The sequence below is a fragment of the Salvelinus namaycush genome, chromosome 4 (assembly GCF_016432855.1).
Source record: "Salvelinus namaycush isolate Seneca chromosome 4, SaNama_1.0, whole genome shotgun sequence".
Classification (NCBI taxonomy): Eukaryota; Metazoa; Chordata; class Actinopteri; order Salmoniformes; family Salmonidae; genus Salvelinus; species Salvelinus namaycush.
Window position 1 is genome coordinate 56,158,140 of NC_052310.1, and position 20,786 is coordinate 56,178,925.

Below are 20,786 nucleotides of genomic sequence, written 5' to 3' on the forward strand. Positions count from 1 at the left end.
CCATCCTAGACTTGAGTGATTAAGTTAAGGTCCACCTCTATTTCACCATGTGCTAATAACTCTTTTTCAATTGACAGTGTTGGTTTTCCATGACAATAATTGGTGGATTAAGTGATATATTAATGATAATGAATGTGAAATCTGAGCTGTTTTAAAGCTAGCATTGTATTCTCCCAGTGACAATGGTGCCCACTCCCTCTATCTACAGGGTATGTTTGACTGGGTGGATATCGTGGAGCACAAACTGGATTCTATGTCACCTGTGGGTACAGACCTAGACACTGTCAAGCAGCAGATTGAAGAACTCAAGGTATTGTGTTCCTGTATTATATATAATTCATTAGCTAGATGTATGAGCAATCTTAGACCAAACCATTGATCTATTTCCACATGTATCTGATCGAAACATCATGAAGAACTTTGAATTGCTCTCCCCCAAGTTATTGTGTTGATTTATTTCATATCAACATTACAGAGCAAACAACATCTGTTTTTATGCTGTGAATGTTCAGTTCATGTCCTGCCCTTATTGGACGACAGTGGAGGAACACTGCAGCAGTGTCATTAATACTCCAGAGAGCAATGCAATAGACTTCTGTCCTTTGATCTACAACAAGACAAAGCTATCGTGTCTCTCAAAAGGAATAGTTAATGGAGGTGGTTTTAGGCACATCCACATTTTCACAGGAGCTGAACAAATAGAAACAAGTAATGTCGCTCAATGTTTGCTATTCCCATCAGTGGATGTTGTTGAGGGGACTAAGGCTCATAATAATGTCTGGAAAGGCGCAAATGGAATTAAACACATGGAAAACCATGTGTTTGAACTATTTGATACCATTCCACCTACTCCGCACTAGCCATTACCACGAGCCCTTACTTCCCAATTAAGGTGCCACCAACCTCCTGTGATTCCCATGCTGTCACGATCGTCGTAGTGAGGAGACCAAAGCGCAGCGTGATGTGAATACATCTTATTTTAATGACAACGAAAGAACACCGAAACAAACTATACAAAATAACAAACGTGACGCTAATAATAACAAGTGCAAACATCAACATAGACAATCACCCACAAACTAAACTGGAAAATGGCAACCTAAATAGGATCCCCAATCAGAGACAACGATAAACAGCTGCCTCTGATTGGGAACCAATCCAGGCCACCATAGACCTACGTATGCCTAGACTACACACACAACCTAGACATACAAAAACCCTAGACCAGACAAAAACACACATACCACCCTCGTCACACCCTGACCTAACCAAAATAATAAAGAAAACAAAGATAACTAAGGTCAGGGTGTGACACATGCTCCCAGTAAGTGATCTTTTAATAAAGATTTTGATCTGTATCAATGGTAGTTATACTGAACAAAAATGTAAACGCAACATGCAGCAATTTAAAAGATTTTACTGAGTTACAGTTCATACTGTATAAGGAAATCAGTCAATTGAAATAAATAAATTAGGCCCTAATCAATGGATTTCACATGACTGGGCAAGGGTGGGCCTTGGAGGGCACTGGCCCACCCACTGGGGAGCCAGGCCCAGCCAATTGGAATGAGCTTTTCCCCACAAAAGGGCTTAATTACAGACAGAAATTATCCTCAGCACCCCCCTCAGACGATCAGGCAGGTGAAGAAGCCGGATGTGGAGGTCCTGGGTTGGCGTGGTTACACGTGGTCTGTGGTTGTGAGGCCAGATGGACGTACTGCCAAATTCTCTAAAACAATGTTGGAAGTAGCTTATGGTAGAGAAATTAACATTCAATTATCTGGCAACAGCTCTGGTGGACATTCCTGCAGTCAGCATGCCAATTGCACGCTCCCTCAAAACTTGAGTCAGCTGTGGCATTGGGTTGTGGGACAAAATTGCACATTTTAAAGGGGCCTTTTATTGTCCCCAGCACAAGGTGCAGCTGTGTAATGATCATGCTGTTTAATCAGCTTCTTGATATGCCACACCTGTCAGGTGGATGGATTATCTTGGCAAAGGAGAAATGCTCACTAACAGGGATGTAAACAAATTTGTGCACAACATTTTTGCGAAATAAGCGTTTTGTGCGTATGGAACATTTCTGGGATTTTTCAGCTCATGAAACATGGAACCAACACTTTACATGTTGCGTTTATATTTTTGTTCAGTGTATATTAAAATATAACTTATTGGGAGCAGAAAACGGTGGGGAGCGTACATTATCAATGAGCCCTACCTCACTGTGAGAGGCTGGAAGGGTCAGATCTTTTGTGTTTTCCAGATCATAGCCCTGTAGTTATGTTGACAGGTTCCCTTGACAATCCCTTGTGTGGTGTGGTGTTTCAGGAGTTCAAAGGTGAGGCGTATCAGCTGCAGATTGAGATGGAGCGTCTGAACCACCAGGCGGGCCTACTGCTGAAGAAGGTGACGGAAGAGTACGACCGCTGTGCCATCCAAGAGCCCATGACCGAGCTCAAAATGCTCTGGGACAACCTGGATGAAAATATCATCAACAGACAGGTGGGTCAGACAGGGGCTGGAGGTTTACTATAGTAGGGTGAGGGAAGGGGGGTGATTGAAAATAGCAGAACCTTGTAAATAAAATTCAATACTATTTCTAGAGTGTGTGCTGTACTTGTTGAAGATAAGACATTTGTCTTATTTTGTATAGACACCGGTTGGAATTAGCGTCCAGGATTAGACCCACCCGTTGTATAAACGCAGTTATAAATTGGGTGGTTAGAGCCCTGAATGCTGATTGGCTGACAGCCGTGGTAGATCAGACCGTATACCACGGGTATGACAAAACATTTATTTTTACTGCTCTAATTACTTTGGTAACCAGTTTATAATAGCAATAAGGCACCTCGGGGGTTGTGTCGTGCCTAAGAACAGCCCTTAGCCGTGGTATATTGGCCATATACCACACTCCCTCTGGCTTTATTGCTTAATCAGAACATTTTAAAGACAATGAACAGTGTACTGTTTCTCTAACTGGAAAAGGCCCCTTTCCCTATCATTCCCATGAAAGAGAGACTGATTATGGGTCAGTTCATATGAGGAGTGTTTTCATGTGACTCTTGTATGAACTTGTGTTTGTTCTGATTGTGTGCAGCACAAACTAGAGGGAGCGCTGTTGGCTCTGGGGCAGTTCCAGCATGCGCTGGATGAGCTTCTGGCCTGGATGAGCAACACGGAAGAGCTGCTTAATGAGCAGAGGAAGGCTGCAGGAGACCCCAAAGCCATTGAGATCGAGCTCGCCAAGCACCACGTAAGACATATCTCCCCTTGTTTGTATAAAGTGTTATTTCAGTATTTTTTCATGCAACTACAGTAACTGCAGAGCAGCTTGACGTGACCCTTTCATTACCTCCTGACCCTCATAACCCTTTGGATTAACCACAACAACAAACATCAAAGTTCAACCCTACACAGTCTGCATACACAACACTGTACAACATGTATTATAAGCACATACAAATCTGCCCAGACCACAGTCTTTCAAATTCATTTGATCTATTTCACTTCCCTCTCCAAAAGCCCCTATACTTTATAATCTATCTGACACCTTAATGGCTGTGTGTATTTTGAGCCAGTTATGTGAGTCTGACCAGTCTGGTTGAGGACCACCATGCAGGGATTTAATCCACCATGCAGCAGATTTATCTAGTCTTCTCCTTTCCATTACTAAACGTATGTCCCATAAGAGTTTAGCAGATTATACCATATTTGAACTTAGCTATTAGAATAAATAGACAGTCAGAGATACTTATGTCATGTCCGAAACTCGGGACCTCTGAATTAAAATGAACGTAAGTTATTTGCGTAGAGCTTCCTATTGGTTGAGTTCCCGACATGACGTGAACACGGCATTAATATGGAGTAGACACTATCACTCTTTTTAGCATTTTTTTTGTCCAGTTTAGTGCTATCTGATCTTTGGGCCTTGTTTATTTAATTGATCTCACTGGCCTAGTGTTTAACCATCCCTGTACTTTGATGTTTCCAGGTCCTCCAGAATGATGTGTTGGCCCATAAGACCACGGTGGAGGTGGTCAATAAGGCTGGTACTGACCTGGTGGAGTCCACCTCTGGAGAGGAAGCCTCTGGACTGCAGAGCAAACTGGAGAACCTCACCCAGCGCTGGAAGAACATCCTGGAGAAGACAGAGCAGAGGAGACACCAGCTAGACGGTGCTCTGCTTCAGGTATACACTATCAGTCAAAAGTTTGGACACCTCCTCATTCAAGGCTTTTTCTTTATTTGAACTATTTTCTACATTTTACAAAAATAGTGAAGACATCAAAACTATGAAATAACGCACTGTATGTAGGATCCTAATTTGATTACTCTTTTGTTGCTGAGAATTTTCAGGTGAGCTTTGTGGTTTACATAAATTCACTGAAAACCCACACTAACACACGATTATATTAACAGTATTGTACTTTTCATGTAGACTACTTTTGGCCAGCTAATAATATAACCACAAATCAAGCAACATTTTGGACTAAACGTTCAAATCATGTTGCCGCAGGATTATTTTGCTATGGCAATATAGGTCAAATTAAGATCCTACATCTGTACCTCACCCTGATTCATATTCAGTCTGCCTCACCCCTTCACCATACCCAGCTGCCAAATAGAATCTGGCACCATAATGACTCATATCTGAAACTGAAGCTATGATTGATGTTCTCTGCTGGATTGTATTAATGTTGTTTTTCAAAAATTCATAAAGAAGGTTTTAGAGTAGTGGGAGTATGAGGTACAGAGAAATAATGTAAGCCCTCCACCTCCTGCCTCTCCTTTCCTAACCCAGCTATAGGTGCTCTTATTCATAACTTTGACATTTTGGGGAATGCTTTGATGTAAGGTGTCAAAGGAGTGATGTAAGGAATGTGAATGACCAGTGAATATGTCATTTTATTTGAATAATTTTTAAAGGGTTGTTATTAAGTATATTTCTACTATTACTAACAGTTTTATGGCCAGGAATAAGGAATGTTTTAAGAGTATGAAATAAACTTTCCGAAACGTAAGTTCTCTTGATTTTTAGAGAGGGTTGCGAAAGGGTTGCCAAAAATCAAATCAATGTATTTTCCAATAATGTTTCCCTTTAGTACGCAGTAAACCTACAAAGCTCTGTCAGAAGCATTTTACGGACAAAAGTGGATTTCCAAAACAAACATACTGTACAATGAATATGTAAAACATGGTGCGTAGACAACATTGTAACATTGAGTGTAGACATTGTTACATTATCTGGTTCAAATGGGGAATTAAATTAATGAAAACAATTAGAAGGAAAAAAGCCATGCTGGTTTCAGGCAATTAAACATTGAATATGTTCATTGATTAAACTGTTCACAGACACCATCGTTCACTCTGTCAAATAACCTCAGACCAAACCATGTTTGGCCATTAATGTATCTGAGGAATTAATAACTTCTCATAACATTCCCTTTTCCCACCCTTGAATTCCACACAATACGTCTATGAGGTCCATTGTTCTGACTCAGGCTGTATTGTGTTGCAGGCCCAAGGTTTCCATGGCGAGATCGAAGACATGCAGCAATGGCTGAAAGACACAGAGCGTCAGCTGTTAGCATCAAAGGCTGTGGGAGGCTTACCAGACACGGCCCGCGAGCAGCTTAACGCCCATCTGGTATGTATTTAACCATATAAAAGGCCTCATACAGATGGCAGGCTTGTAAGGGCGCAACTCAGGCCTTGTCTGCAGTTTCTTTCTGAAGTGTGAAGTGTGAAAATTAAATGATGTTGCGAAATGTACGATAATGTGTCCTACTCATTAAAGCTCCCAAAGAAAGTGTACAAATGGATTAAACCCTGACTGTGCTCAGAGAATGTTGGGAGGGGACATGTTCTTCTGTTTTTTTCTTGTTTGCCTTTCCTCTGATAGTGAGAGTGTCTGGGTTATCCTATGAATGCTCCATTCTGGGACTTCCATTTAGCATTATGGGAACCAAAACAGGAGATTGTTTAGAAAAAAATTATATTATAAGACTCTGAACTTACTTGGGATTTGAAGGTTTGAATTTGCTTGTGGAAAAGCTTGGCTATGATTGCCCTTAGTACTCTCATTCTTTCATCATGTTTGGACTTGATTTGGATTATATTAGCTTACAAAATAAACTGGTAAAGAAGCAGTAACAAAGCAGACATGGACACTGACAGAATGACAACAATGAAAGTATACTGGACTTATTGTCCAAATTCCATTAATTTGAAATGTAAAACAGTAGTTTCAGTGCTATTATTGAAGCAATAAGGCACAAGAGGCCGTGCTCTGTGCTAAATACCGCCACAGGTAAATGGCATGACTTTAGGTGTGTCTTTGACAGCCAATCAGCATCCAGGATCCAAACAACTCATTTATAATGGACACTAATACTAACAGCAGACATATTTTCTAAGCCCCTCATGTTTTTGGTCTCCTGCAGGAGTTATGTTCTACATTAGAGGCCAAGGAGGAGCTCTACCAGCAGCTGATGAACAAAGGTCAGCAGCTGCTCACCATGACCCCCTCCGGCCAGGACAGCAACACAGAGCAGGACCTCAGGAACCTGCAGGACAAGAGGGAGTCGGTACAGGTCAAGGTGGCTGAGAGAAAGGTAGGGAGTGTAAAGCGACATGGAGCAGTGTTGTTGGGCTAAGATGGGATGAATCAAGTGTTCCCTTTCAGAATGGGCCACCATTCCTAGCTCTGCCCAGACTTCCTGCGTAAAAAAAAGCGGCTTAAATTGGTTTCAATTGGAAATGTTAATTTGAGAAGCACTGGATGTTTGGGATTATTTGAGGGCCATTGTGCTCCGTCTGACAAATTATCTAGGGAAACCCTGGCTAGAATGGGTCACACCCGACCAAGTGTTCTGAACTTGTCTGATGATTCATAATGTTGAGATTTATTATATCCCCTGTGGGACATTTATGCTCAGCATTTGTTCACTCCCCTTCCATACCCTGTACTCTACTGTACATTTTAAACCTATAATCCATGAGGTGGTAATAAATGCTGTACAGCAAATAAGGTTGGCAAGCACATAGGATGTGGTCACCCAGCAGATCAGATCTCTACTGGGAAGTGCCTGACTCATCAGTCATTAGTCATCATGGAACAGTCCTCTTATCTTCAGAGACATTCTAATGAACAGCTGAAACGTTGGATGGGATGTAAAGGGAATGCTGGGGTTGGATGTGGGTTTGTTCCTAACTCAGTCAAGTCTCTTAATCAAATAGTCTCGGGCTGTTGGTGGTAGGTGCAGCCAATTCAGCTGCCCTGCGCACCGTTAGGCAAACTGTTTTCATTTCGTGTGTCTGAAGGTACAAACTCTGGCTTCCCGGTGGGCCTGGAGAGGAAATCAAGTGCACTATAGGTCTACCGCTGGCCAATCAGATTGCTCAGATGACCGAGTCAAAATTTATACTGTGAGATTTCAAAACATTTAAAACCATGACTAGAGAGAGACTGTCAACGAATACAGCAAAGAGCTGCTGTTTTTATGAGTGAGTTCATGTTTAAGTTCTTACTCAGCACTGTCAACACTTTGTATTCAACACTTTTATAAGCCATTAAATGCACGTTCTACCTATTTCCACTCAGCGCTACAACAAGCACTGCAGCAGTAATGAATGAGTAGGAAAGTGTATCTATAGGCTTGCGTTGTTGTTATTATTAGCGGCTTGGGTATTTTTTAATGTCAAGGAATATTTCACTTTCTCTGTTTATAGGAGTAACAACATGAATTTGTGCATGAGGTAGAATAATGTGGTGCGACTCAAGTTTCGCCATCAGCTGGAAGACGATGTCTCTTTTTGGTCAGTGTCAGTGGAGGAAAGGGAGAGCGGAGGGATGTTGAGAGACGGACGCTCAGTCTGCTGCTCTCTCCCTTTACTGAGACTGACCATCAGATGCAGGCACCATCAGCCCAGTAAAATAAAAAGCAAATTATTTAAATGTATGCTCACTCAGCTATGCCTCACAAGTAATACACCAATGGATCTATTACCGTTGTGATCATATAGCCTACCTCAAATTTTGAAATATAATTTTAAAAAATGTCCCGAACAACAATGCATTGGCAGGTAAATTCAGGCAAAGCCAGTATGTGGTGATAATATATTGGGCCTATAGCTTACTGCACAAACCTCATTGCTACAGTACTGTTTTTAATTGGTTAATGTTGCATAGGCTTACGTTTTTTAAGTCACGTTAATAAAAAATCAGAGCGGTAGATCTCGGCATGCATTTTGACTCAGAAAGTGATCTTGACTCAGAAAAGGTTGGTGACCACTGAACTATGGTGTACTGTACTGTACTGTATGCCATGCATACTCTACGACTTAACTCACTGCAGTTTCTAAGCATTTTGCTAGCTTGTCAAGATAGCACACTTCATTCAGAATTAAAGCTAAATTAACCAACATGGAGAAAGAGACATCACTGTATACCGGAGACAGTACTTACTTGCCATTAGGCTTGTAATGACTGTAATGTTATTACCACATTGTTTATCGTGATGAGGATATAGCATTAGCTGTACTCTTTTGCTTGCCTGGCAAAGGCAAAACTCATCCTCCCTGTTGGACCGACCACACTGAATACATCTGTTTGATTCAATCAAAGGCTAATTGATGCTATTTTTATAACTGTAGAGGATGCATCGTTTTGATAGCTCATCCTCTTCCCTTGAGCTAGTTCAGAGATGCTGACTTCCTCTGCCTAAACAGAGGTCAGTCATGTTTGGACCAATTACAATCATTACCTAATGCTGTGGCAACAAATGAACAAACAACCTGTGTGTGTTTTTTGGTGAGTGTTTGTGTGTGTGTGTGTGTGTGTGTGTGTCTGTATGGACGTCTTTAACTATTCTTGTGAGGACATTGAGGACATTTTGTTAGTCCCCACGAGGTCAAATGCTATTTCAAGGGGTTTAAAGTTAAGGTTAGAATTAGTGTTAGGGTTAGAATTACATTAAGGGTTAGGGTTAGGAGCTAGGGTTAGTTTTAGCATTAGGAGCTAGGGTTAGGGTTAAGGTTAGGTTTTTGGGTTAAGGTTAGAGTAAGAATACGGGTTAGGGGTTAGGGAAAATAGGATTTTGAATGGGACTGAATTGTGTGTCCCCACAAGGTTAGTTGTACAAGACTTCGTGTGTGTGTGTGTGTGTGTGTGTGTGTGTGTGTGTGTGTGTGTGTGTGTGTGTGTGTGTGTGTGTGTGTGTGTGTGTGTGTGTGTGTGTGTGTGTGTGTGTGTGTGTGTGTGTGTGTGTATTTGCTAGGCAAACCTATCTGTCAGTTTGTGTGTGTGCACATCCTTGTGTGAATGTTTGTGTCAGTAGGAAGCATGCAATGTTTCTCAGGTGGCTTTGTTGTCTCTGTGCTTCAGGTGAAACTGGAGGAGGCCTTGACTCTGGCCACAGAGTTCCATAACTCTCTCCAGGACTTCATCAACTGGCTGACCCAAGCTGAACAGACTCTCACTATGTCCTCTCCTGCCTCCCTCATCCTGGAAAACATCATGTTCCAGATAGATGAGCACAAGGTATGTGTCGGTGTGAAGACAATTAACATAACACATCGATTTACATGTTGATAGGTTTTGATGATTTGTCATTTCAGTGTTCAGTATTATCTAATAATTAACCTAAACAGCCTCCTATCCTGATTTAATTTGTATTAATGATATCAATAGCACAAACAATTGTTGGGCTTAGGTTCCATAGCCGAGACAGCTTGCAGTGCAAGCAGGCCAACCACGGCTCAACAAGGCCATTTGACTCTCACCCAGAACACTGCTTATTAGTCAAGTGAACATTCTACTTACAAAAATTTTATTAAAAAAAAGATCAACTCCGCTGTGTAACACTATTGTAACATTTGTCATGATCCTCTGATGTGTGTGTATTGGCAGGTGTTTGTGACGGAGGTGAACTCCCACAGGGAGCAGATCGTTGAGCTGGATAAGACAGGGACCCACCTGAAGTACTTCAGCCAGAAGCAGGATGTGGTGCTGATCAAGAACCTGCTGATCAGTGTGCAGGGCCGCTGGGAGAAGGTGGTACAGAGGTCTGTGGAAAGGGGCCGTCTGCTGGATGATGCCAGGAAGAGGGCCAAACAGGTACAGCACCTTGGGCACACTTGATGTACTACACAGTTGGTACAGTATTACACAGTAGTACACAGTGCCTAAACTGAAATGCTAGGAGTCAGCAGTCTAGTCACACTGAAGTGGGATATGAAATTGATGTAAGTCGGAAAAAATAAGTGAGAGAGAGAGAGAGAGAGAGTCATAGTGGAAGGAGAGATGGAGAGAAAGGGAGAGAGGGGGTGAGCGAGAGGGTGACAGAGGAAGTTAGACAGGTGGACTGTAGTAGACGTCATCATCTTTCCACATAACTGGGCAATAGGCATTTTTTGAGAAACAGAGAAGTGAGGTCACTAACGAGGTGTGAGGTCAAATACCGTGCAGTACCTTAATGCTTTGCAGACAAAAGTCGACTAGACGATGTGTCACAACTACATTATGGTGCTTATTATCGCAGGAAAGCTGTATCAGTATTACAGGAAGTCTGGTGATACAAACTGGCCTCAGAGCTCTTTCATTAGTACGAACCCATCACTTTTCTTGGCGCTGAAAGTAGACTCATCCAAACATAGAACAATAAATCAAAGGAAGTCATATATCACAGTGCGGTTTACGCAAGCCTCATTTGCTACATCTCTCCCCTCAGTTCCACGAAACCTGGAACAAGCTGACGGAATGGTTGGACGAGTCGGAGAAGGCCTTGGACTCGGAGCTGGAAATCGCCAACGACCCTGACAAGATCAAGATGCAGCTGGCCCAGCACAAGGTGACTGAACTAACTAAACCTCATTGAATCATTTTCCTTGGGGGGGGGGTTGTTAATGAAAGAGTTGGCGAGACCCCTCCGGTAGTCAGACTTTTATGAAGGAGAGTCATTTAGCCCAGTAAACATCTGCAGCAGCACCATAGTCATTTATCAAAACTGTAAATTTCAAACGCAGCTGTCTAAAACCACAGTTTTGTGTTTTTTTTTTATAGTGAAACATACAAAGAGAAATCTAACACTGTTTTACTATAAAAGCCATTTTAGGGTATGGGATTTATACATTATTGCCCCCAAAATAGTATGACATTGTTTTTTAAATTCAATGTTAAATTCAAACCTCCCTACCATATCTAAGCCAATATGACACCAATCTCTATAAATATCGGCAAATCTGCTTGATTGGAGGTACACAACACACTCCACGCCTCTCGCCATGAGCCGTTACCAAGAACCACATACCTCGTTTTTTTAACAGGGTCGTTAGCAATTGAGTTTTCAGAGTATTTTCTGTGCCTACCTATTTTAAATTCTAGATGATGGATTGAAACGATGCTACAGTGTCCATAAGGTGACCATTGGACTTAATATATTTTGGATTGAATACGTTTGTAGGTGCAACAGTTTTTATTACATTTATAATTTATTGCTCTCACATGCTCATTTCTGTCCATTAAGAGCCAATGATGTGCTACCTTTTTGTAAAATTCTGACAATGCTAACATCTTTTTAGCCGAATCTCAGAGTTCTATCTAACTGGGTCAAGCAACAGTACTTTTTGTACATAGTCCTCCCATTTTAGTATTGGGACAAATTCACTTATGTCTATTAAAGAAGTAAAAAGTTAAGTATTTGGTCCCATATTCATAGCACGCAATGACTATATCAAGCTTGTGACACTACACATTTCAGATTATTTTGTGCCCGATAGAAATTAATGGTAAATAATGTATTGTGTCATTTTGGAGTCACTTTTATTGTAAGTAAGAATATAATATGTTTATAAACACTTCTACATTCATGTGGATGCTACCATGATTATGGATAATCCTGAATGAATCGTGAATAATGATGAGTGAGAAAGTTACAGATGCACAATATCATACCCCTCCAAAAATGCTAACCTCCCATGTTATTGTAATGGTGAGAGGTTAGCATGTCTTGGAAGTATGATATTTGTGTGTCTGTAACTTTCTCACTCATCGTTATTCACAATTAATTCAGGATTATCTGTAATGATGGTAGCATCCACATTAAAATGTTGTACACAAAGGGCTGTCATTTCTAAATGGTTCGCCCTATATAGATGAAAATACCCTAAAGCTGACAGTCTGCACTTTAACCTCATAGTCATTGTATCATATAAAATCCAAAGTGCTAAAGTACAGAGCCAAAACAACAAAAAATGTGTCACTCTCCCAAAACTTTGGAGCTCACTGTTAATGGTGGTACAGTATACAGTCTGTGGTTAATCAATAAATGCAAACCGATATTTTGATTAGCTAACGTTAGCGTGCTTGTCCATAATTCCAGTAGCTAGCCTCTCAAGCTAGCTAGCTAACACCAGTTATCTGAAAGCTAGATAGCTATATTTGTTTATGGAAGGTTTGTTACACAAATAACTTCAGCCATTAGCTAGATAGCTAGAGCCAGACAACAACAGCTGACCTTGACACAGAAGCTAGCTAACGATAACAAGCTCACGTCCAAATGCCAGTCCCACATTTTTCCACAAAACATAGTTAGCACTGCTCTAGGGGTGGGGAAGAGAGGTAATGCCCCCCAAAACCCGGATTATATAAATGTACACTATAGGATGCATAAATCTGCAAGGCTTTAGGCTAGAAACAAGCTGCAAAAGGCACAAGAAAGACGTGGCTCTAGTGTACATGCCATTTTAATCCAAATTTGCGCTGACTGATCAACAGTGTCAAGTTACTTTTCAGTGTCTTCCCACAAATCTGAACCCAGTAAGCAAAATTACGTTTAAAAGACGTCTTTTTCAGACATTGAAAATACGTATATTCCCGGATGTTGAAATCAGGTTCCTTTTTGGTTTTCAATGAATTTTGAAAAAACTTTCTCTACTTTTTTTTGCTGTACTGAAATTTACTGCATTCTACTGTGTTCTGCTGCAGTGGTTCTCAAACCTCTCCTCGGGGACCCACAGACGTTTCACATTCTGCTGAAGCTCTGAACTAGCTATTCAAGAGCTTGAGGATTAGTTGGAACGGCAGTGTAGCCTAGTGGTTAGAGCGTTGAACTAGTAACAATGGACTTGGTCTTTTACCAAATAGGGCTATCTTCTGTATACCACCCCAACTTGTCACAACACAACTGATTGGCTCAAACGCATTAAGGAAAGAAATTCCACAAATTAACTTTTAAGAAGGCACACCTGTTAATTGAAATGCATTCCAGTTGACTACCTCATAAAGCTGGTTGAGAGAATGCCAAGAGTGTGCAAAGCTGTCATCAAGGTAAAGGGTGGCTATTTGAAGAATCTTAAATATAAAATATTTGTTTAACACTTTTTGGTTACTACATGATTCCATATGTGTTATTTCATAGTTTTGATGTGTTCACTATTATTCTACAATGTAAACATAAAGAAAAACCCTTGAATGAGTAGGTGTTGTAACGAGTGCGCTGAGAGTCAGGAAGCAATTTCAGGGAGTGAGTGTTTTAATAAATGAAAGAAACAATGAACATGTAACACAAACAACGCAACGACATGAAAACAGAGTCAATAAACCAAGGCGAGTGACAGGGAAGATAATCAAGGAGGTGATGGAGTCCAGGTGAGTGTCATGAGGTGCAGGTGCGCTAGACGATGGTAACAGGATAGTGTGCGGGATAATCAGCAGCCTGATGACCTAGAGGGCGGAGAGGGATTATACGTGACAGGTGATCTAAAACTTTTGACCTGTAGTATATATATATATATACACACATACATACACTAGGCTCTAGGTATGTTTAGATATAGGCCTTATTGTATACATTGTTAGGCTGTAGGTATTTTTAGATATAGGCCTATTGTATGTGTGCTTTATTATAGCGTCACCATCTTTATTTTGCTTAAATTAATACAAATACACAACTTTAAGCTCCATATTCATTTGAGAGAGGTAATGAACTGCCCATTGATCAGCACAGCAATTGATAAAACAGGACCATGTTCGCAAAACAAGTGTTTTTGAGTTTATGTTAATGTTACACAGGTAAACTAATGGTTCCAGAAATCAGGAATGGAGACAGGCTCGGTAGACCTTTATATATGAGTGACTGTGTCCAACACCACAACCTGTTGTTATGTTGGGCACCTACTGACCAAAAAAAGATTATGATTTATTTTTTCTAAATGACATGTATTGCTAAAATACTTTACTACAGAATTACTACAAGTAATAATTACTACAAGACAAAATAGCTTGCCCAATCAAACATGATTGTCTTGTAAGTTTAAAAGCAAAGCTTGCTTTCATATAATAAAACAAAAAGCTTGAAAAGGTCGTGGAATGGGATTAGTGTGGTGTATGAAGAATCCAAAAGTTGAACTTGTATGCGGTACAAATCACATTATTGTGGGAACGCTTCCTCTTAGAGTATGAATTAGGCTGTTTGAGAAGGTTTGAATCTCAAGCAACCTGCATACACATTGTTTGAACTACGATAGACCAGCACAGCTAATGAAGTAGGTCAAAGCTGTGTGCTGGAAAGCCTTGGTACTGTAGAGCATTGGTGGAGTAAGCATTGTGCTGCTCATGTGAAGTTCCTTTATTTTTCGTCTTCAGACCAATGCCTACTTCTCACTTAAAACATATTTTTTTGTTTGTAATTATAGTATACAGTATTCATTAGTGCTTTAGGTGTCAGAGGCTATTCAGTTGTTGTCCTTGAGCTGTTGTGTGTGAGGCGCTTTTGCTAATCCTTTCATAATCCCTGGATGTACAGAATGTATTAGGGACGGCCCTGATTTTGGATACTTTTAATCCGTATGGATGAAAAATGCTTGAATTGTGACCCCTTGTTTTGGTTTCAGCCACTACATAGTGTCCTTTATGAGCAAATAGGTCACACACGCCACTCACAAATTTCAATCCATGACAGAATGTAGACTGTAGCTTAGGGGGACAATCCTCTGTGAAGGAATCTACCTGTTAAATCATATGTAGTGCCTCAGAAATAACTCAGCTGTGGTTTCTCAATTGTGCTGCTGACGATCTGTCAATTCGTAACAAAACAGAAAGTGAGACCATGGTCAAATTGCTTATGCTACTGTTAAATTTCAGACATTTCACTGTTGGCTGTGCAGCTGTCTAGTCTAATATCTACTAGTTTCTCTTTGCCAGACACACCGTATAAACGTTGAACGGCTGGAGATGAGGCTAAAAACCAGCCACAGGCTGACTTGGATAGGATAAACTAGCCTATATAATGACCATGTTTCTCCACCATTGGTTCACGCAGGAGTTCCAGAAGGCGCTGGGGAGCAAGCACTCGTTGTATGACACAACCAGTCGTACGGGACGTGCCCTGAAGGACAAGACGTCACTGCAGGACGACAACCAGAAGCTGGATGACATGCTGAGTGAACTGAGGGACAAGTGGGACACTGTCTGTGGCAAGTCAGTTGAGAGGTAAGAGGACATGACCTGCACATTGCTGTGTATCGGACACATAATATGCATATTATTATATATTTTACTGTCATCTAATCTTGATGATGATGGATACTGAAACTGTGGGCTTTGTGAAGACTTTCGATATACTGTGATTCAACTATAATTCCTTTCAAATGCATATTGCCGCAGTTGAGTTTTGCTGTCAAATCGTAATGATATTGCATATATAATAGAAAACAATGATAGTTTCTGCTGTCAGGGGTCATTACGTATTTTCACAAATAATGATCTGTGTTTCCTCTCAGGCAAAACAAGCTTGAGGAGGCACTGCTGTTCTCTGGTCAGTTTACTGATGCCCTTCAGGCCCTGATTGACTGGCTGTACAGAGTGGAGCCTCAGCTGGCCGAGGACCAGCCAGTACATGGAGATATAGACCTGGTCCTTAATCTCATTGACAGTCACAAGGTAAAAAAAATAAACATTCGTAGAATAGATCTTTATTGTGCAGCCACAGGAGTTGTAGCCTTGGAGCAGTTTGGGGGTTAAGTGCCTTGTTCAAGGGAACAATGGCAGTAGGTGCCTACTGGGCCTAAGCAAATGTATCTGACTTGATTCTAAAGCTCAAACATATCCTACCTATTTGTGTACCATGTAATAGGAGTCAAAATTCAGAAGCTACACTGTGTGTGGATTTGCTGTTCTCATTGTTCAGCGTATTTTATTCTCCTTCCTGTGGCTCACAGGCTAAATATATGAAATAGGATTATGGCCCCGAGAGCGGTAATTTTTCCCCCCCATAAATGTTTGTTGGAAATGGAACTTGTGTTATGTGACAAAACGCTGGTTTGAATTGGCAGAGACAAGAGATTGCTGAGGCACAGAGAAATATAGGGTGCATGGCCTGGCAGGATATCTGAGTCACTGCGCTGAAGTAGATCAACAGTCAGAGCTTGGTTTAGTCACCCTCCATATATGGCCTTCAAATTCATCCAGATGACTTCATGGGGGTGCAGAAGCAAGGTTGGGGAGTAACATGTACAGTGCCTTGCAAAAGTATTCATCCCCCTTGGTATTTTTCCTATTTTGTTGCATTACAACCTGTAATTTAAATTTATATTTATTGGTATTCTGTGTAATGGACATACACAAAATAGTCCAAATTGGTGAAGTGAAATGAAAAAAATAACTTCTGTCAAAGAATTATAAAAATAAAATAAAAAATGGAAAAGGGGTGCGTGCGTATGTATTTACCCCCTTTGCTATGAAGTCCCTAAATAAGATCTGGTGCAACCAATTACCTTCAGAAGTCACATAATTAGTTAAATGAAGTCCACCTGTGTGCAATCTTAAGTGTCACATGATCTGTCACATGTTCTCAGTATACTGTATATACACCTGTTCTGAAAGGCCCCAGAGTCTGCAACACCACTAAGCTAGGGGCACCACCAAGCAAGCGGCACCATGAAGACCAAGGTGCTCTCCAAACAGGTCAGGGACAAAGTTGTGGAGAAGTACAGATCAGGGTTGTGTTATAAAAAAATATCTGAAACTTTGAACATCCCATGGAGCACCATTAAATCCATTATTAAAAAATGGAAAGAATATGGCACCACAACAAACCTGCCAAGAGAGCGCCGCCCACCAAAACTCACGGACCAGGCAAGGAGGGCATTAATCAGAGAGGTAACAAAGAGACCAAAGATAACCCTGAAGGAGCTGCAAAGCTCCACAGCGGAGATTGGAGTATCTGTCCATAGGACCACTTTAAGCTGTATATTCCACATAGTTTGGCTTTACGGAAGAATGGCCAGAAAAAAAGCCATTGCTTAAAGAAAAAAATAAGCAAACATGTTTGGTGTTTGTCAAAAGGCATGTGGGAGACTCCCCAAACATATGGAAGAAGGTACTCTGGTCAGATGAGACTAAAATGGATCTTTTTGGCCATCAAGGAAAACGCTATGTCTGGCACAAAACCCAACACCCCGAGAGCACCATCCCCACAGTGAAGCATGGTGGTGGCAGCATCATGCTGTGGGGATGTTTTTCATCGGCACGGACTGGGAAACTGGTCAGAATTGAAGGAATGATGGATGGCGCTAAATACAGGGAAATCCTTGAGGGAAACCTGTTTCACTCTTCCAGAGATTTGAGACTGGGACGGAGGTTCACCTTCCAGCAGGACAATGACCCTAAGCATACTGCTAAAGCAACACTTGAGTGGTTTAAGGGGAAACATTTAAATGTCTTGGAATGGCCTAGTTAAAGCCCAGACCTCAATCCAATTGAGAATCTGTGTTATGACTTAAAGATTGCTGTACACCAGCAGAACCCATCCAATTTGAAGGAGCTGGAGCAGTTTTGCATTGAAGAATGGGCAAAAATCCCAGTGGCTAGACGTGCCAAGCTTATAGAGACTTACCCCAAGAGACTTGCAGCTGTAATTGCTGCAAAAGGTGGCTCTACAAAGTATTGACTTTGGGAGGTGAATAGTTTTGCACGCTCAAGTTTTCAGTTTTTTGGTCTTATTTCTTGTTTGTTTCACAATAAAAAATATTTGCATCTTCAAAGTGGTAGGCATGTTGTGTAAATCAAATGATACAACCCCCCAAACATCTATTTTAATTCCAGGTTGTAAGGCAACAATATAGGAAAAATGCCAAGGCGGTAAATACTTTCGCAAGCCACTGTAATCGGTTACATGTAATCAGATTACAGATACTTAAAAAAAAAAAACTAGATGATTACTTCTTGGATATTTGCAAAACAGTAAATGATGACACCTTTTTGTTTTCTCCATCACATTCAAATCAGCATTGAAAAAAAGGCACAAGTTTAAGTTTGTTCCACCAGAGCGAGTCTGACCACAAATCAGAGACCACTATGATGACACACCACATACGTTTGATGGATCCTTTTTGTCTTCTAATGCTTCTTAAGGGGAAAGTCATCCAAATGTAACTGAAAGTAAACCAATTACATTACTGAGTTTGGGTAATCCAAAAGTTACGTTACTGATTACAATTTTGGACAGGTAACAAGTAACTGTAACAGATTACATTTAGAAAATAACCTTCCCAACACTGTTTAAATTGGAAGTGCTTTTAGCACAATGTTAGTGTGTTAGCTGGATAGGTTTCAGCCCTGTTGAACTGTATTCATCTTTTTTTCACAATCAGTGTTGATTTAGGTTCTTTTATTTAGGATGACAGCTTAGCCCTGAGGGAAATGGTGCTAGATGACTGTTTGTATAACCTGGTCTAATTTATATTGGCACACGGGTTATTCTAGCAATACTTTCTTGTGATGTGGCAAAAAGCTGTATATTCAGTAATGGATAGATGGAGTTTGTGGTTATTGGGAAACATGATCAGTGTGCGTATGTATGTGTGTCTGTGTGTTTGTTTACATGTTTCTCTGTGTCTGTGTGTTTGTTTATATGTATCTCTGTGTCTGTGTGTTTGTTTACATGTATCTCTGCGTCTGTGTGTTTGTTTACATGTATCTCTGTGTCTGTGTGTATGTTTACATGTATCTCTGCGTCTGTGTGTCGTGTCTCATTAGTTCTCTCTCTGACGTATCTTCCAGGTGTTCCAGAAGGAGCTGGGGAAGAGGACAGGGAGCGTTGTGGCCCTGAAGCGTTCGGCTAAGGACCTGATTGAGAGCAGCCATGAAGACTCATCTTGGGTCAAAGCTCAGATGCAGGAGCTGAGCGCTCGCTGGGAGACTGTGTGCGCCCGCTCAGTATCTAAACAGACCCGGCTGGAACAGGCATTGTGTCAGGTAGGATTCTCACTATGCCAAACCTCTCTATATCACCTATTCAAATTACATTTGTGGCGTTGCAGGTCATCTTTTTATTCAGTTTGACAGATGATCAGATCTAACAAAGCTTTGGGGGGTGGTGGATGGGTTAATATAAAAAAAGAGATCTGTTAAACGTCTTAGGAACATCATTCATATGATCATAGCAATCTACTGAGTAGTGCAGTGTGTCTGCTAAAAAAACTATCCTGGAATGCAACCATTAGGACCTGGCTGAGTGCTTCGAGGAATGCTTTTTGGAGACCTGTGTGTTGGTGAACCTCTCTGTCCCCTGTCCTCTGGCTGCAGGCTGAGGAGTTCCACTCTACGGTCCATATCCTGCTGGAGTGGCTGGCCGAGGCTGAGCAGAGCCTTCGTTTCCATGGCACCCTGCCCGACGACGAGGATGCCCTCAGGGCTCTTATCGAGCAGCACAAGGCAAGTGACATTTAACCTGGAACATCGTCATCCTATAGAACAACACAGTGTTTCCCTACCAGGTGGGGCACAAAGGTCCCTAAAGCAAAATCCAACAATATCCATAATATAGAATAAAGCTTTTAGATAAAAGCTGACCAAATGTGAAATGCAATATCGGGCCATAGATTAAGAGTTTTTCTGGGCTATTAAAGCCTTGTATACGCTTTAGGGATCAGGCTTGCATGGAACTATTTTCATTCTGAGCAAAAAAGTACCTAGCTCAAACATATGGCATTTAAGGCAGTTATTTGCAGAGAATGTGGGTATGTTTCTCCACTCGACTATCTTTATTTTCTGCTGAGGTACTCTCATAATGTAGTGTCGACATTTAAAACACACTTCACTTTGACAGTCTTTACACGTCCATCGCCTTGCCAGTAAAAGTAGAAATGCCATACATGGATTTTACATGGTGGTTTGATATTCCATTCCAACTGCTTCACAATATTGACTTTTCCTCAAGCATGATCTCACTGGATCTAAAATAGTTTCCCCTGACTTCACATATCATTACTTTCTTCATCTCCACTTGATCAGGTATTGAAAGAGGAACAGAGAAACAGAGATACTGGCTGCTAGGTTTCTTTTTTATTTATATTTTGACGCAAACATTGTCGATTGCTAATGGAAACCAACCGTTCTCTTTCAGGAGTTCATGAAGAAGCAGGAGGAGAAGAGAGTAGGCCTGAACAAAGCCACCAGTATGGGGGAGGCTATCTTGACCATCTGCCATCCAGATTCTATCACCACCATCAAACACTGGAACACCATCATTAAAGCCCGGTTCGAGGAGGTCAGTGAACACTTACATGCTTGTTTGCTGTGCGTCATACTGGAGGGTGAGAGATCATAGGCCTATTTCATGGCAAAGCAGTCTGCCATCTCCTTAAATATCACTTGCATAACCTCAATGCTTGCCAGGATGTTTCTTCGCGTTTCTCAGTCATACCGATACAGTACTTTCTCACTTGGCTGTACCTAATCCTAGTTTAAGTGGAAAGCCATGAATGTAAATCTTGTTGTTGGGGGT

General features: G+C 41.1%; 1 protein-coding gene across 1 annotated transcript in view; it reads left to right on the forward strand.

Moving 5' to 3' along the window:
• The window catches only part of LOC120045929 (dystonin-like), a 195,751-nt gene that overhangs the window by 155,175 nt on the left and 19,790 nt on the right, over window positions 1-20,786 (forward strand). Inside the window, exons 75-88 of the mRNA XM_038990855.1 lie at window positions 209-310; window positions 2,329-2,502; window positions 3,098-3,253; window positions 3,992-4,189; window positions 5,519-5,647; window positions 6,444-6,614; window positions 9,386-9,541; window positions 9,911-10,117; window positions 10,731-10,850; window positions 15,321-15,490; window positions 15,781-15,940; window positions 19,061-19,255; window positions 19,586-19,714; window positions 20,406-20,549. Coding sequence (XP_038846783.1) covers window positions 209-310; window positions 2,329-2,502; window positions 3,098-3,253; window positions 3,992-4,189; window positions 5,519-5,647; window positions 6,444-6,614; window positions 9,386-9,541; window positions 9,911-10,117; window positions 10,731-10,850; window positions 15,321-15,490; window positions 15,781-15,940; window positions 19,061-19,255; window positions 19,586-19,714; window positions 20,406-20,549 — 2,211 coding nt within the window. The remainder of the gene's footprint in view (window positions 1-208; window positions 311-2,328; window positions 2,503-3,097; window positions 3,254-3,991; window positions 4,190-5,518; window positions 5,648-6,443; window positions 6,615-9,385; window positions 9,542-9,910; window positions 10,118-10,730; window positions 10,851-15,320; window positions 15,491-15,780; window positions 15,941-19,060; window positions 19,256-19,585; window positions 19,715-20,405; window positions 20,550-20,786) is intronic.